Here is a 15,671-nt window from a genome sequence, read left to right as displayed (position 1 = left end):
GGAATGGGAGAGAAAATGAGCGAGAGTTTTCCTCGCAAGCAATTTCTAAAAAGAGAGTCACTAGTACCTCAGCATCGCGACCGTTTTCCCTTGCTCGGTTTGGCAGCGCGTTGGGAAAATTCAGTTTCTCTCAGGCAGCAACGCCAGCAGGGCGTTTTGCTCGACACACCACCGTAGAGGGAATTTCTAGTTTTCTTTTAGAGCCAGTGAAAAAAGGGAAGAAAAATCAGACATCAGTTCTTGGAAGTTGAAACCACGAAAATCCCAGAACACCCACCCAGGACAGGACAGGAGGGATAGTCTCCTGTGTTTTATGTTCCCGTTTCTTTTGGGTTTTCCATTTCCCTAGGAAAGGAATTCTCCTGCTTTGATTTGATTCAGTTCGTCGAGTGTGTGCGTGCGTGTGTGTACCTTTTTCCGTATGGATTGAGTTCCCTTACACTGTTTGTTAAATAAAAAAAGAAGAAAGAGTGTAAATTAACACAGCAACAAAACAGCTCGCACCAGGCGGCAGCGTCCTGGCAGGAGCGTCACCCATAACGGGGACACAATCGATCAATAAAAGGCGAGTCTCCTGCTGTACAGCAAGACGGGGCTGTATGTTCACAGTGAACGACGAGTGAAATCTAGTACAACAGCAGGACGAGTAGTAGCAGAAGTATATCCTATCTCACTCTGTGTGTGCGCTCTCTCCCTCTCTGCCATCATTACGTCGCGTCCGGTGTTTGTGGAAAGAAGGAAATGGTGTCAGCGAAGATGGTCGAACCGTTGATAGTGCTTCTGGTTTATTTTAATTGTGATTTAATATTTTACGTTAAAAATATCAATAAACATTAAAGCGTATCGTGGGAATAGCGTGTTTACCTCCCTTTATTAATTATTAATACTACTAACTGCTGCTGCTACAACTACTACTACCGCCCCCTACCCATCCCGAATAAGCTTACAACCCGTATAGAGAAGCCAAAGAGAGGATACGGTACGAGGGAAACCCGGAAGGTCATCAGGGGAATATAAAACTAGACGACATACTGCACAGTCGTTAGCGACTAAAATCGCGCACAACGTGCTCTAAGAAATCAAAGGTAAATATAGCTCTTCTTTCCCAGGGCAACCCTCTTCGAATGCAACCTGAATGTCCTTCGAGAGTCGTATCGATCAAACCTACCACAAAGACAACAGAGCACCCTGTTCCACCTTTTGCACTGGAGCTTTTATTTCACGCCCAATGCTTTATCGTCAGCGCAAAACCATCATCAAGAGTCATTAACCTTCGTTCTAGTTTCCTCCTGGTCCGCTACACTCCGACCGTGTTCAGCATGCAAGTGTGTCCGAACCTCATTTATCGATCGGAATGCAGTCGTCGTCTCGTTAGTTGCGGTTCGTTAGCTGCAGTTTGTGCAGAGAAATACCACACACAACACACACACACTGCTGCTGCTGCTACTGCAGTGTGTGCTGTGTGTGTGTCGCCATTTTCCAACCTCACCATGCTTTGGTGCGATTGGTGTGGTAGTATAGCATAATGTTTTGTTTTGTGAATTTGCTGCAGACAGTTTCATGCCAACAGAACAGTCCGCACGGTACAGCGTATCAACGTCATTTCCCGAACGACGACACACCGTTGCTAAGGAGCTGAGGACCTGCAAACCCCACAGTCGCGCAATTGTTGTCGCAAGGTTGGAGAGTATTTTTAGCCCGTCCCTCTTCCGAAACCGAAAAAAATGGCGAATGTCACTTGAGGCATGTAGCAGGTTGGCGTTGTTATGTAAAGGTAAAGGCGAAGCACTTCGTAGAAGAATGTTAGATTTTGAGGCTGTTTTCCTAGTCATCGGACGATTGCTGGATCGATAACTTGCCTTTTGGAAAGGGGTTATTCGGGAACATGCAAAACGGAATAAGTGGCTTTTTTGGGACACGGGAGATTATGACAGGAACCTTTTATTCGTGTAGCTACGCAACAAAGCCGTAGCACAAAGAGAGCTCCACATAGCGTAGCGGAAGTTATTCTATAGAACTCATACCGTCCTTATATCAATGGAGTATCCTCACGAATCCTTACTGCACAGACTTGAGCCACGTTTGGTTCCAATTGTTCGTACCGGCCGGATCGAAACCCTTCACCAGTGGAAACTTTGCCCGCGTCCAGCCGTCAATCACCGTCAGGTGCCGATTATTATCGACGTGAAACGTTTCTAGCTGGGGCATCGTCCAGTACGACGCATCCAGCGCCCGCAGCCTATTGTTCGACAGGTCTAGCTTGTGCAGCGCTGCCAAATTCACCTGCTCCGTCGCCACGAAGCGCTCCAATCGGTTGTGGCTCAGCAGCAGTTGCTTCAGCCCCGCCGCATTCGCCAAACGATCCAGCTTGAACTCCTCCAGCAGGTTGTAGCTGTAGTCGAGCTTTCGAAGCGCAGTCAGTCGCTCCACTCCGGTGGGAAGATCGCGCAACCGATTGCGCGGCACGGACAGGTCCGCCAAACGGCAGTCATTCTCACGACCGAGGAGCGTCAGCTCCAATCGCTCCAATCCCGCATTATCCAGCGATAGGCGGACGAGCTTGTTACGCTCAACTGTGAACGTCGTGTGAAGATTCTGGTTGTCCGAGTTGCTGGTGAACAGGAAGAGGACCGTGTTGGATTGATCGAAGCGCAGGATACGTTCGATTTCCGCCACCGTACCGTTGCCTTGCTCGTGGATTTTGTTGGAAGTTGCCGGTGGTGGTCTGTAGCCTTCCTTCCAGCATTTCCACGCCTGGTCCGTTTCCTGGATGCGGCTGTAATCGTAGTGGTACGGCTGAACCGGACGGGAAGGTGCTTTAGCTTCCGTGCCGGAGGTGTAAAACCAAATGTTGAGAAACAGCAAAATGTAACTAAAATGATAAATTGTATGTTTTTATCACTTGAAGATGATCATGTGAGATAAGGGTGAAGCAATACTTACAGCCGCAGGGAGGCCATCTTCTTAAGCCGTGTAATCCACCGGCGGCTGCCGATGCTATTTGTTCAAGCGATTAGCGCTCACTAGTCACTCTCCAGAGTGTCTGTGATGTGAGATGACACAGACACTTATCAGTAAATGGAAGCAATGAAATCATTCATAACAAGAGCGCCTAATATTAGCTCTGAGCGTGGTGCTTAATTGACTCGATTGAATCTCATGCTCTGATGCTGATGTCATTTGAAAGACGATTCTTGGAGAGTCATTGTAGGCGATTCCATGAAAAAATGTCCGAAAAAAACTTGGTTTTTGTGAATGTTCATCAGGCCAAAATTAGTGTTTAGGAGCTTTCCATGTTCGGATGTATGTGTCAAGTGTTTATGGGACAACTCGTAAGATAACGCGCACGCTCTCGACCCTCTTTTGTAATGTTTACATGTTTAAAGAGTCTGATAAGCTTGCCTGAAGCAATCCAAACTTGTATTTTATTTATTATTTCATTCATAATAACATTGAACAAAAAACCTGTTAAATGTTGTATATTTTACAGTCATTTCCACTGGTTACTCATGATAACTTTGCTTTCATGATAACTTTGATAACCACAGCCAATTCATGATAACTTTTCTGTTGCGTCACAACGGCATTAAAAATAGTTTGTAATTTCATCTTTTTTGCGTAGAAACTAATTCAATTTAATCAATGTCAATGTCAATGTCCGTGTTAAAACCTAAAAATATCAACTTTGCAGAATTTTCTAATACTGAAAAATCTGCATGAAAATGGTTAAATTTAATTGGTAATCATTCAATTATTGATTCTGTTTCCTCAATTCCCTGAACATGGAAGCAAACAATTTCAACAAAACTAAATCAAGCGTTTGACTTACTGTCAAACATTGGTGCCTTCGAGATAAACATTGAAAATAAGTGCATTAGGGACAAAAACTGTATTCTTAGAGGCAAACGACTGTAATTGCAGCAGATTACATTCTGCGCACAACAGCCTTTACCACTTGGTCATGCTCAGATAACGCTTTCTCGCAGTTGTCAAGTGAAATACCAAACAAAACACCATTTACACCATCCAAATGCGACAAGACCTGATGGCGGGAAGGCTTAGTGTCACTCACTGTTCACTGCCCCACAATACCACACCATTTGATGGTGCGAAAAGACGCAATATTCGCCATTCGCCATTGATCACAACCCTGTTATCACATGCTCGGTGTATGCGTGAGCGGGTTGCTGATGCTAATCTTCGTGCGAAGTGAAATGTCGTGTCGTGATTTGGTCCACGCTTGGCATGTGATATTTTGGGAGGGTTGGATGAATCGTTCACCCTATTTATCATCTGGTTTACAGCTGATGGGGACATGACTGGTGACGTAGCGACTGTTTATCTCCGTTTGCGGACTAATGGAAAGTTTTGTTTGTGTGCATGTTTTGGAGATTGTTTTTGGAGCAGAGATGGAATATTCCGCCTTTTACTGGATTTTTCTTCCGATTCTTTAGTCCCTCCCTCCTCTCGTTATCGTTCATGTTACAAGTTATCAGAGTGTCTAGAGTGCATCATGTTTTCGAAAGAGCAAAAAAAAAACACGACTCTTTCGGTCCTTCGAACCGGATATGTTGTGCTAGTGAACATTGTGCTATCAGTATTTACTCGAGGGGTTAGTTACAACATGGCTCTCATGGTCACATTCCAAGCGCCCTCGTTTCCTCTGCAATTAAATCGCCCATGTACACTAAACAATCACCAACGCTCAGCAAACGCTGAGACCGATGGACGGCCATCTTTCATCGTCTATGTCCAGCTCAATATTTAGAGCAGCGCTGCTGCAATGAAATGCAAACGCGGGCAAGAAAGCGGCCCATCTGGTTTGACCTTCGCCTGTACGTTTGATGAACGACACGTGCAGTGGAAAGAAAGCCATCCCTCCCATGGTGTGATGCATTTCCGTCCCTGTGTCTTCCGTCTGCTCAGGGCGACCGACAATACAAAGTACAATTGCAATGAATTTCATAATTTATATATTTACGTCCATCATGCAGCGGGAGGAGCATCGCGTGAACACACCTTCATGCGCTGGATGCTGGGTGGATGGGTGCACACAATAGACACCGAACCGCAAGACTTGATTCCATCAATTCAACACAATCTTATCGAAGCGTTGTGTGGTAAGGGATCGGTCGGTGGCTTTCCTTCACCACAGCGGGAGTGGAAATTTCCAACGTCCGGTTTAAGGTTACACGGCACGTTCTGCTCAGGCACGCACAGAGCAGTGAATGAGCGGGTAGGAGAATTCCTACCGCATTGAGCGCTGCACACACTACGGAACTCATGATTGACGGGGACGACGGCAACCACGTGACTCACGTGCCCACGGAAGGTGCGTGTTTATGCAGTTCTTGTCAAACAACCGCTCCTCGCTGGCGTATGGTAATCTGATCAAAATTCCTCGCCACCTTATAAAGGCCCAATGTATGTAGCGGAAAACCGGCTTGATGGCCTAGTTTGCTGCAATTTCTGGTGCGCAATTAAAGCGCAAAAATAAGATCCAACCTGCCGTCGCGTACTTTGTTTTGCGCGAGCCTTCAGACACCATTGTGTGCGCAATCATATTCAAAACACAATACACACAACTCACAGCTGTGTTTCGGGTTTGTTTGTCAAGTTGGCAAAGGTCGCGCGCACTTTCGGTGCCAGAAATGCAATGTGGGGAGTGTGTTAAATGTCGTCTTAACATGGCAGAATGTTATGCCAGGTGGATAGTACACAACTAATTAACAAGAATATATTACTGCGTAGCAGCTGATTACAGAGACTTTTCATCCATATTGAAGGTCAGAGAATTATTGTGTTCCTGTAAAAATAACAAGAGCCAAATTTAACCCATAGGAAAAGATCTCATCTGGAATCGAGAAATGTACCCTTGACCTCCTCTATGTTGCGCCGTCGTCATGCTAATTGCTCTATTTGACCTCTCGCTCTATTCCACATCATAACAGGCCATATAAAGCCTTGTTTTGTGTGACGATTGTTAAATTTAAACTAAAATCATTTATCTTATTTTGTGGTGATCGTTTTTAAGCAGTCAGCTGTGTCTACCCTTTACATTTTGGTACCTTTTCCACTTAGGACATGCGCAGCATCAACTCTTTTCTTTTTTGTTTATGGTGAAAGCAACGGACCGATTGTTTATGGCCCCGTTTTTTCCCCCTATTCCATCATACCCTCCGTGCGATCGCGCCCCTTTGGTCTGTGTTTACCTTGCCCGTTTCTTTTACCTCGCATTCAAAACATTGTAGCCTACCCTGTTCACTCACACAACATTTATACCTCACTCTGTTTTTCTGTCTCTTTTTTTCTCCCCGCAGCAGCTTACAGCGGTGTGTGCGTGTCCGTTCCGCCTCGAACCGACTTAAGCTACACTGGCTTAACCCACACAACGCTGGCAGCCACTGGCAAACGTGACGCGAGCAAGCGAGACGGAAACGCTCTGGCACAAACGGTGCGATAAGGAGGGAACGAGCCAAAACAAACACCAACAAGAGCCCGCGCCTCTGAGTGGCTAGCTGTGTGTGTGTGTGTATATTCGCGCGCACATTGAACTCGCGGCTTTATAAATGCCTTCGCTTCCGCGAACGAAAACAAAGCAATCGCATTCGAGCGATTGAGTCGATCGGGTGTCTCTCCTGTGTGTATCTTCAAGCCAAGTAGGCCTCGCCTGAGCAGGCCCCCCGCAACCGAACAGTGCAGTACAAAAAAGTAGTTCTGTGTGTGAAGTGAAACAAAAACCAAACAGGGAGTGAAGTAATCTAAATTTCCCTTTTTTTCTGTCTGGTAGCTCAAATCCGTTTGAGTCTACCGACCACAACCAAGCAGCGTCAATGTACGCCATACGTTGGACTACAGAGCGCTAAAAACGCATCCAAAAAAAAAAATCCCCCGTAAAACCTAACAGAACGCCCTGAAGCGTCTGTCGCGCGTGTTTGTGTGTGAAGTTGTTTTGTAATTCGTGGTGTGTGAGTGTGCGTTACAAACACCACCGCCGTCGTCGTTTCTTTATGTTTAACCCATTTTTTAACCGTGTAATTTTGACGAAAAAGCGAAAACCTAAATTGTAAAGTAAATTAAACTAAAGAAGAAAGACAGTCGAGCAAACTGTACTGGTTACAATTTTGGGACACGTAGTTACGTCCCGGAGAAAAAGACTTTTTCCCCTTGAAAGTAAGAGCAACTATCTGTTGAAAAGCAAACACAACAAGGAAAAAAAATAAGCGGTTGGTTTGCAATATTTCCTCGTTTTCAATTTGCACCTACCGTCAAAACACCTTGAACGAGTTACGCACCAACGGGCATCACTTTCGTGCTAAAGGTGGCCGAAAGGACAATTTTCTTCACTGGGGCTTAGGCCGTTGTATGGGTAAGTAATGATTAAAAAATACTTTAAAGATTATTGCTTTATGTAACAGGCTAGATAAAAATCGAAACGTACAAATAATCAACATAGGCGATAGGGCGCTAGGGAGAAAAAACGAACTAGACAGACCCCTTCGAAAAATGGCGTCACTTGACATCCGCGAAGGATTAGTTCATTAAAATGACACCCCAAAACGAAGGCCGTTTGCATGTACCCGTCTGTGACCGGATATGCTTTGTTAGACGATTGTCCATAATTGGATTAGCCTTCCCGTCGCTGTGTTGGTAATTGAATTAATCGTAACACCTCGGAATTGGATTGTACAAATGTCTGTGCCATTTTACGCATACGACTGGCCGTATGAAGGTCGACGCACCACAGACACAAGATGGTGGCAATTTTGGGACAGCAATCAAAAAAGGCACAAAACAACTGCAATCTACACCGTCTGCTGTAACGATCTGTTGCCATGCAATCTGTTTACTTTCATTCCCTCGCACACACCCTGCGAACTATTATCGCCAATGTGTTCTTGAAACCACATGACGCATCTCGCCATCAATCCGGACGTGGTCGTGGCTGTGTCGATCGTATGGTGTGCACACAAACAGGGAGCAACAAAAAAAAAAACAACTTAACCACCATGCGAAGATATCGTGGAACGTGGCATGATTCAACGTCAGTAAACATGGCACAACGACAACTACGATACCGAGCGCAGCTTGGCTGGACTTTGCCCCCCTGTCCTGGATAGCGCACACATGTGCGCGAGACACATCATTTGCCTGATGGTACCACATTTTCAGGGTTGGCAAAACGGGGGAACGTTTCTCGCAGCGGCTCAGATGAACACCATCAGCCATCCTGAGGACCTGTGTACCTGTGTAATTGCACCGCTGCTGTAACGGAACATAACGCCCTCCTCGCAGCCACCACAACCCACTGTTTACTGTATGGCAAGATGGTGGAATTCCTTGGTGCTTAATTGCTCCCATTTTCACTCTACCCTGCACGAAAGCGTACGAAAGAGCTTGTTGCAGTAGGATCTGGTTAGTGTGTCCGAGAAAGATAGCGCGATATTGGTGCGAAGAGAATGGCACATTCGCATCGCGTCGTTGTTGGAGGCGCTTTCATGACACGTGATGAAATGACATTCAAACCAGCGCCATTCACTCATTCGCTTTACGCATGCTATGGCAAGCGGTTGTTATGCCCTTATCAAACAAGGGGGCAGAGAGGGGTTTTTCGTTCCTCAACAACGCTCTTGAACAGTTGAACGCGTTTTGTCGAACAACCAAATCTTCTTCTCGCTACGAAGCATGCGCTCTTTTACGCTCCCAAAAACACGCGCAAACGTTGGCCGCCAACAACCAACAGCTGGTGTTGGTCGGGTGTTGTTTTGGTTTGTAGTTTTTTTTATACGCCTTTTTTTTACTACGACCTTACTACGAGTATTTTGTTTTTATCTCCCTTTCTCTTTTGCGCTCTATGTGCCTCTCGATATTTTAACTCAGCTTGAAGAGCGTAACAACGAGCGGACGAGTAGGAGATAAATAAAGAGAATAATAAAGAGCAGAACAAGCATATAGTGAGAGCGATATTCTATGTACAGTATAATTCACAATATTCGTAAATATTATTTGAAAATGATATTTTATATCGAAATTTTGGAAATACAATCAGGCAAAACATTAAAAACGGTAGCTGTAAGTATTTGAGCTTACCATTCACATTAAATTTAAATTTTTGCTCTTTTGAAATATATAAGTATAAGCAAGAGGAGTTTCAATTGCTTAGCAAGGACACGACATTTAATGAAAAAATCAGATTTTTGCACAAAGTGGAAACTTTACTAAAATAATCCTCAAATTATCGTGTTCCATATTGTTGTTCTGCACTGTAATTGAGCTTTCGAGCCCAAATTCGAGCAAATGTGCTCGAATAAACTCTTGCGCTGTATTCACAACAAAACTGGAGGAGGTTTTTCATCAGATCTTTCAGACCGAACCCTTTAAATTATTTTAAACATTCTACTAACTTTACATTTTTTTTCTCTCTCTCTCTCTCCCTGTTGTTTCCTCTCCCATTGTCCAGAGCGTGAAAAACCATCGTTTATAAAAGGGGACGAACCGGGCCTGGCTGGCAAGCAGGGCCGGAGCGATCTTATCTGTGCGAACAGCAACAGCAGCACCGTGAAAATTGCTAGCGTTGAACGTCAAGATGGCGCGTACGTACCGACCGTTGGCCGCTGGGGCAACGAGTGGCCAAGCTGACTCGGAACCGAGCGGAACGAACTACGGCCCGTGGTTCGGGAGGACCATGGGAGCGTCGCCGGTCGATCTGCCCGACGATTGACCGAACCGGACAGTCACAGGCACGATGTGACTACCAGCGACGAAGCAGCAGCACCGCCATCGCGGCCGCGGCCGGTGGTCCGCTCCGTATCATGCACCAACGGTGGCCCGCACGGTTGCGTCGCAACCGGCGCCGGCCCCGACGATGGTACGGGCGAGACCGAACTGGCCGCCGCCGTCGCGGTCGCGTCCCGGCTGCCCAACGGCACCCACTGGATTGCGGACGATGGCGATAGCTACAATTTGGGCGCGTTCGATCAGACGAACGGTGCGTGGCCGATCCGGCAGCCGCTGCCGCTGCCGAAGTGGTCCGCCCGGCCGGTCACCCCGTTCGTCGTCGACAAGCTGTGGCAGTACGAGGATTTGATCGGGCTGATCGAAACCAAGCTGCAGCGGATGCTGGAGGAGACGCACTACAACACGGCGAACAACTTTGTGGATTTTTACCGGGCCTACCGGGGAGCTCACCGTCACGGCCGCGGTGAGCTGCGGACGCATTTCCAGCACTACACCATCCCGATCAACCGTCGGCACCATATGTGTGTTAGTTTGGCAATGGAAATTGTGTCTAGGTAGGTTTTCTTTAACGCGGGGGAGGGTTGGTTTTGACAAGAGACAAATCGCTAACGTCACTCCCGTGGACACTGCACTCGTTACAGAATCGCTGAACATCATCCGGACATTGCACGTCTGTTCTATCTGGTATCGTGCGAGGAAGCGCTAGACGAGACGGACTCGTACATCCAGCACTGCGAGGAGAACGGCATCGAGTACGCCGGGTCGACGCTGGAGAAGGAGCACGCGATGGTAGCGATGAAGATAGTGGTCGGCGGGCGCGAAGGTGTGCTGATCCTCGACCCGGGCTACCACGTGGCGCGCGCCGTCACCGTCATGAAGGACCAGAAGTACCCGCACACCGGCTGGTTCACGCAGTCGGACGAGCCGCACTGCAAGCGCGAGTACAGCTACGCCCTGCACGACCTCAGCAGCGACTACATCACCTGGACGGAGCGGATGACGCGCGGCGCCAAGCAGCAGTACGAGGAGTCGCTGGTGTACGTTGCGCGCCCGTACCGCACCGCCATCGATGTGACGGTGCGCCGCAACCTGGTGTACAACTTCCGCTCGCTGCTGTCCCGCGACGCGAAGGGACGGGTGTGCGCCGGGCTGTACTTCCCGGTCGTGCCGAACCCACACGATGCACAGGTGACGCTGTTCTACGACAACGCGAACGGTACGCAGGTTAAGCAGAAGTGCAAATTTGCACAGTTCAAAGATCCGGAAACGGTAAGTCGTCTGCCAGGCGAGAAAGGACAGTTTGTTCATTATTTTCAAATCTAATCAAATGCCTTTTCCACGCACAGATTCCTGACCCGGTATTGGCCCATCTGGAAAATTTGGCCCCCCAGCTGCGCATGAAGCTCGGCGACCTGATCGACCTGATGGTGGATCTGGCCGAGTCCGTGCACGACGTCGAGTTCGTGCAGCAGGTGCTCGAGATTAACAACAACATCAACGAGCTGTCGGCAGATAATTAAGAAAACAACAATAACCATATATTGTGCATTTTTTCCCAACTTACTTACTTACAAACTATGATTCACACTAGCTCTAATATCTTACTAGCTTAATAGGAGAGCGCACCGACCCAAACTAATCGAACAATTTACTATTCACCAAGAAGTAACCACCAATCAATCCGTGACACACCACCCTTTCATGGGCCCAACCGCTCATTAAGGGTTAAAGCACTTTCTAGTTTGGCTTGACCTTAGCATATCTACTTGACCACTGGTGTCTGACCGCGTGCGTAGTATTTGTTTTGATGTGTAATTCAAATTTTAAACTGTAACTTTTGTGTGTCGTACGAAAAACAAAACAAAACCAACAAAATTAATACGCGTGTTTTAAGCAACTTTTGCCACCCACACTGTACTCCAGCTAGGTTTTCCCTCCATTATTACTTCACAATATTTCTGTATCAATTTGTTCAATGCCTGCCTGCCTGCCAGCACCAGCCTGTTGTTGGTGGGGTTTTCTGTTGCAAACCCACGAACGAGACCAAATTTTCGCAAAGTCATTCCAGCAAACTCTGGTTTGTCACAATGATTTGCCGCATTGTGTGTGTGTGTTTTTGTTTTTATTAGTGTCTCACTAATTTCGTGCACACACTTTGCAAAACTGCACCACGGACGAGCAAGCAAAAGGCATTGTAACGTGTAGTCGAGTGTCGTGTTTCTTCTCTAGCTCCATCCTTATTGTGGACTATTTAATCATTTTTACTCAAAATGTGTATTGTAATTCTATCATCACTCCCCCAAAAAAGCAACAGAGTGCTTGACAAATAAAGTGAAACAAAAACGTATGATTTTTTGTGATATTATTTTTAGAAAGAAAGGGGCGTTTAATTGGGCAAGCCTGTGAGAGCACCTAAAGTTAGCTAACGTGTTGGAGGAATGTCGAAGGCGATGAGCTGAGCATAAATATATCAAAGTTGTTTCCCAATTTCGAAGATTGTTCCCATTATCAGCATACAGTTGAAAGGAATGGAGGAACCATCTTCTACCAGTCTACCCAGATTCTTGCATATGCTGATGATATAGACCTCGTTGGTCTGCGGCTCTCCTGTGAAGCAGAAGCCTACCAAGGAATCGAGCAGGCGGCAGAAAACCTCGGATTGCACATAAACGAGGCAAAGATCACATAAATGGTAGCAACATCAGCGGCCCTACCAATAACAAATCCAAACTTACGTAGGCGTGACGTACACAAAGGTGAACGAACTTTTGAAGTCGTCCAAGATTTCACCTATCTTGGGTCAAAGGTCAGCATCGACAACAGTTGCGCGCAAAGATGTTGGTTGCAAACCAACATAGCAAACCAATATATAGCACCTATATAGTACCGGTACGCACATAGGCCTCCGAGACATAGATACTGTTCAAATCTGACGAAACCCTCTTAGCCGCGTTCGAGAGGAAGATGCTCAGAAGGATACTTGGCCCCGTATGTGTGGAAGGACAATGGAGGAGCCGCTATAATGACGAGCTATACGAGATGCACGGCGACCTTACTGTTGTGCAGCGTATCAAGCTCGCCAGGCTCCGGTGGGCTGGCCATGTTGTACGCATGGAAACGGATGACCCAGCTCTTAAAGTCTTTTTAGGTCCTCCACAGGGACAAACGAGGCGTGGTAGGCCCAAATTGAGTTGGCAAGATGGCGTGGAGACGCCTGCCATTAAGGTCAGATTAACGGACTGGCAGACGAAGGCACGAAACCGTGAGCGGTTTCGGACATTCCTGAGGCAGGCTCAGACCGCAAAGCGGTTCCACTAGTGAGTGGGCTTGGCTCTCAGTGACGTATTGGTTTCCCCGTCGCAGAATAGTAAGTCCTACGTATTGAGCTAGGACAGTAAGCAGGCAAATTTATAATTGATTGGTTAATATATACTTTGTGACCGTACCGTAAATTGTTGTTTTTTTGCTGTATTTCATTTAATATTCATCAGAATATTGCTTATCGCACAACAATTTAGACTGTAAAACATATTGACAAGATGAATTAAATGAAATTCTTTGCAATACCCCGCTGGCCATATAATGTTTTCATCGTGACCAAAGCGGGAAATCACGAGGAAAGGTATTTATGTTATTATTTCAATATGTTTTATAGCCTAAATAGTTGGAGAATAGAATATCCTTTCTTTTGGTGTAGAATAAGTCATAGTCTGATTAATATTTAATGAGGTTTAACAGAAAACCCCAAAATTTCACGTTCGAGTTCACTGGAACTGTAATCCGGGCTTAAGGAATAAGCAATTTGGCTGACGGAGAACTTATTATTGAATATGAATTCTTGAAAATCGTGTTTCTTTTTATGTATGAGAGTATTTTTAATTTAAACTAATACGAACACTTGAAGATAATGTGTTCAGATTTCAACTGAAGAATTTAATGACATACTACAATAAATTTTCGTGCAATATGTTAAGCGAATGTGAATCACGTTCACGGCTGTACCGAATGTATTTCTACAATTTATACATTCGACTGCTGTACTTGATATTAGAAATTAAAGGTGTATTTCGTTAGACTACATACTGTCAGCAATTAATGATACAAAATGAAAATGTAAGTAAAAGTAAAAATAAATAAAATGTGGCATAATGAGTACATACTAACGAAAACCTTGCCGAGACAATGACCTTATTGTCTTACACGTATCGTATCTTATCGTCCATAGAACCTTGCCGCACGTCAGTAAGCTTTGGTTATTTAAAACTATTCCATTACTGCCACATTTAATCACGTAAATGATTCAAATAACAATTACATAGTTCTTCATTAAATGAGTGAATTACTTTTCGCATATAAACGACCTAAAAGTTCATTTGGTTAGCAGTAATGGTATACGGAATGTTTCACTTACCTGTAATTAATCCCCCCAAGCTCACCGTCTCCGTAACATCGGTCGGTTCGCTTGCGTCCTGCATACGTCATCATTAATTCACCCTCCAGCCCTACACCGGGGAGTGGGTAATCTTCGAACACATTCGTTTTAGGGTTTGTTTGTATATAATTATATTGTGTCTCTCAGTACGAATAATAAAGATTGCCTTACGTTGACCTACAAGGGGGGTTTGCAGTATTTTAAATTAGTAGCGGCTAGTAGTAGCGGGTCTCCTCAAACATTCACACGAAAAGAAGGAAAGAAAGAAAAAAACCGAACGACTCGGTGGACCATAAGATCCGTGTCTTATTACTCCGATCGTTACCGCCCATTGGATTGGAAGATGAAAACAAAACCAATGAATCTCAACACCATGTCCGACACGTAACAAGTGGGCCGTGTACCGCAAGGGGTTCCGGGGTGGATTTACGCGACCAAAACACGGATAGAGAACGTGGAGACGGACACGTGTCCTTCCCCAGCGGTGTTGTTGGGCTGGTTGTAGATCTATTTACGATGAAAGAGAACTGATGCCTCCACGTTTAAGCCTAGCGATGGTGGGATGTAGCAGACTTGTTTATGCACGCGTGTATTTGCCCCAGATGTGCAGCATGAAGACGGAGGCGATGAAGAGCAGCGACATGACGAGCACTGGGACTGGGCCACTACAAATCGGAGCAATTTTTACCAAGGTTAGTCCCTCACGAACGTCTTTCTTCGGTGGAAAGTGTTCCGGCAGTCATACTTACACCTTGATGCCGGGAGAGTCATCGGTGTAGAAGCGCCACATGCCACCGGATCCGGTGCCCGTGTTACGATTCCGGGCGGCGGTCGCGGTCGTGGTGGTTTTGCGCTGCTTCAACGTGCTGGAACCTCCGGCCGCTGCCCGCGGGGCGGACGTCGGCTTCGACGGTGATCGGCTACCGCTGCCGACGGAAGTGGAACTCGCTGGAGCAGGCTGTTGAAGAACGAGGGAATCGAAATGGGTCACAATCACGGCACCGTTTATGCATAACAGGGGCGATAATTTATAGCCAGCACGGCCATTTCATCGCACGCCATCACAAATCGATAGAAACCCACCATTGTACACTGTGACTGATGCGGACTACAAACAACGGGACAGTGAAACGAAAGCTAGTTTGGAATGCACGGAGCACGATGCACGATTCGATCGCAACTACGGACGAGGTACGGGCGCGGATCAACCTGCGCGTGCTGGAAAGGTGAATTTAGCTGTGAAAACGCGAAAGTGCCAACCGGACAATCCCACCAACAACAATGCAAAAACATACACACGTATGATGACGTGGCTGTCAAATTGTGCGGCCGCTGTCAAACTTCGGCCCTGACAGCGGCATGCCGAACCGAAACCCGAAGTGTCTCGAACTCGGACCGCGGGCGCATTCGAGCTCGAATTCGAGCATGGTAACGGTTATTTTTAAACTGCACATATTTAAAAGGACAGTTTTTCTTATTCAGATTGTATCAATTGTATCAA

General features: G+C 46.3%; 3 protein-coding genes across 3 annotated transcripts; 1 reads left to right on the top strand and 2 right to left on the bottom strand.

The window, feature by feature from the left end:
• Positions 1-1,925: 1,925 nt before the first annotated feature.
• LOC121603063 (adenylate cyclase-like) lies at positions 1,926-3,089 on the bottom strand. Its single transcript, XM_041931797.1, has 2 exons — positions 2,944-3,089; positions 1,926-2,872 (listed from the first exon to the last, which is right to left on the bottom strand). Exons 1-2 carry the CDS (start codon positions 2,958-2,960, stop codon positions 2,059-2,061), a joined length of 831 nt encoding a protein of 276 aa, XP_041787731.1. The 5' UTR covers positions 2,961-3,089; the 3' UTR covers positions 1,926-2,058.
• Positions 3,090-9,745: 6,656 nt separating this feature from the next.
• Positions 9,746-12,085, top strand: LOC121603062. Its single transcript, XM_041931795.1, has 3 exons — positions 9,746-10,292; positions 10,380-11,007; positions 11,085-12,085. The coding sequence occupies exons 1-3, from the start codon at positions 10,117-10,119 to the stop codon at positions 11,256-11,258; spliced, it is 978 nt and encodes a 325-aa protein (XP_041787729.1). The 5' UTR covers positions 9,746-10,116; the 3' UTR covers positions 11,259-12,085.
• Positions 12,086-14,276: 2,191 nt separating this feature from the next.
• On the bottom strand, positions 14,277-15,470 carry LOC121603064 (protein transport protein Sec61 subunit beta-like). Its single transcript, XM_041931798.1, has 3 exons — positions 15,254-15,470; positions 14,920-15,128; positions 14,277-14,835 (listed from the first exon to the last, which is right to left on the bottom strand). The coding sequence occupies exons 1-3, from the start codon at positions 15,254-15,256 to the stop codon at positions 14,748-14,750; spliced, it is 300 nt and encodes a 99-aa protein (XP_041787732.1). The 5' UTR covers positions 15,257-15,470; the 3' UTR covers positions 14,277-14,747.
• Between the last annotated feature and the right edge of the window lie 201 nt (positions 15,471-15,671).

This window comes from Anopheles merus, unplaced genomic scaffold, assembly GCF_017562075.2.
Source record: "Anopheles merus strain MAF unplaced genomic scaffold, AmerM5.1 LNR4000805, whole genome shotgun sequence".
In the NCBI taxonomy this organism is placed as follows: Eukaryota; Metazoa; Arthropoda; class Insecta; order Diptera; family Culicidae; genus Anopheles; species Anopheles merus.
Note: the sequence above shows the minus strand (reverse complement) of the source record. Positions and strands in the feature narration are given on the sequence as shown.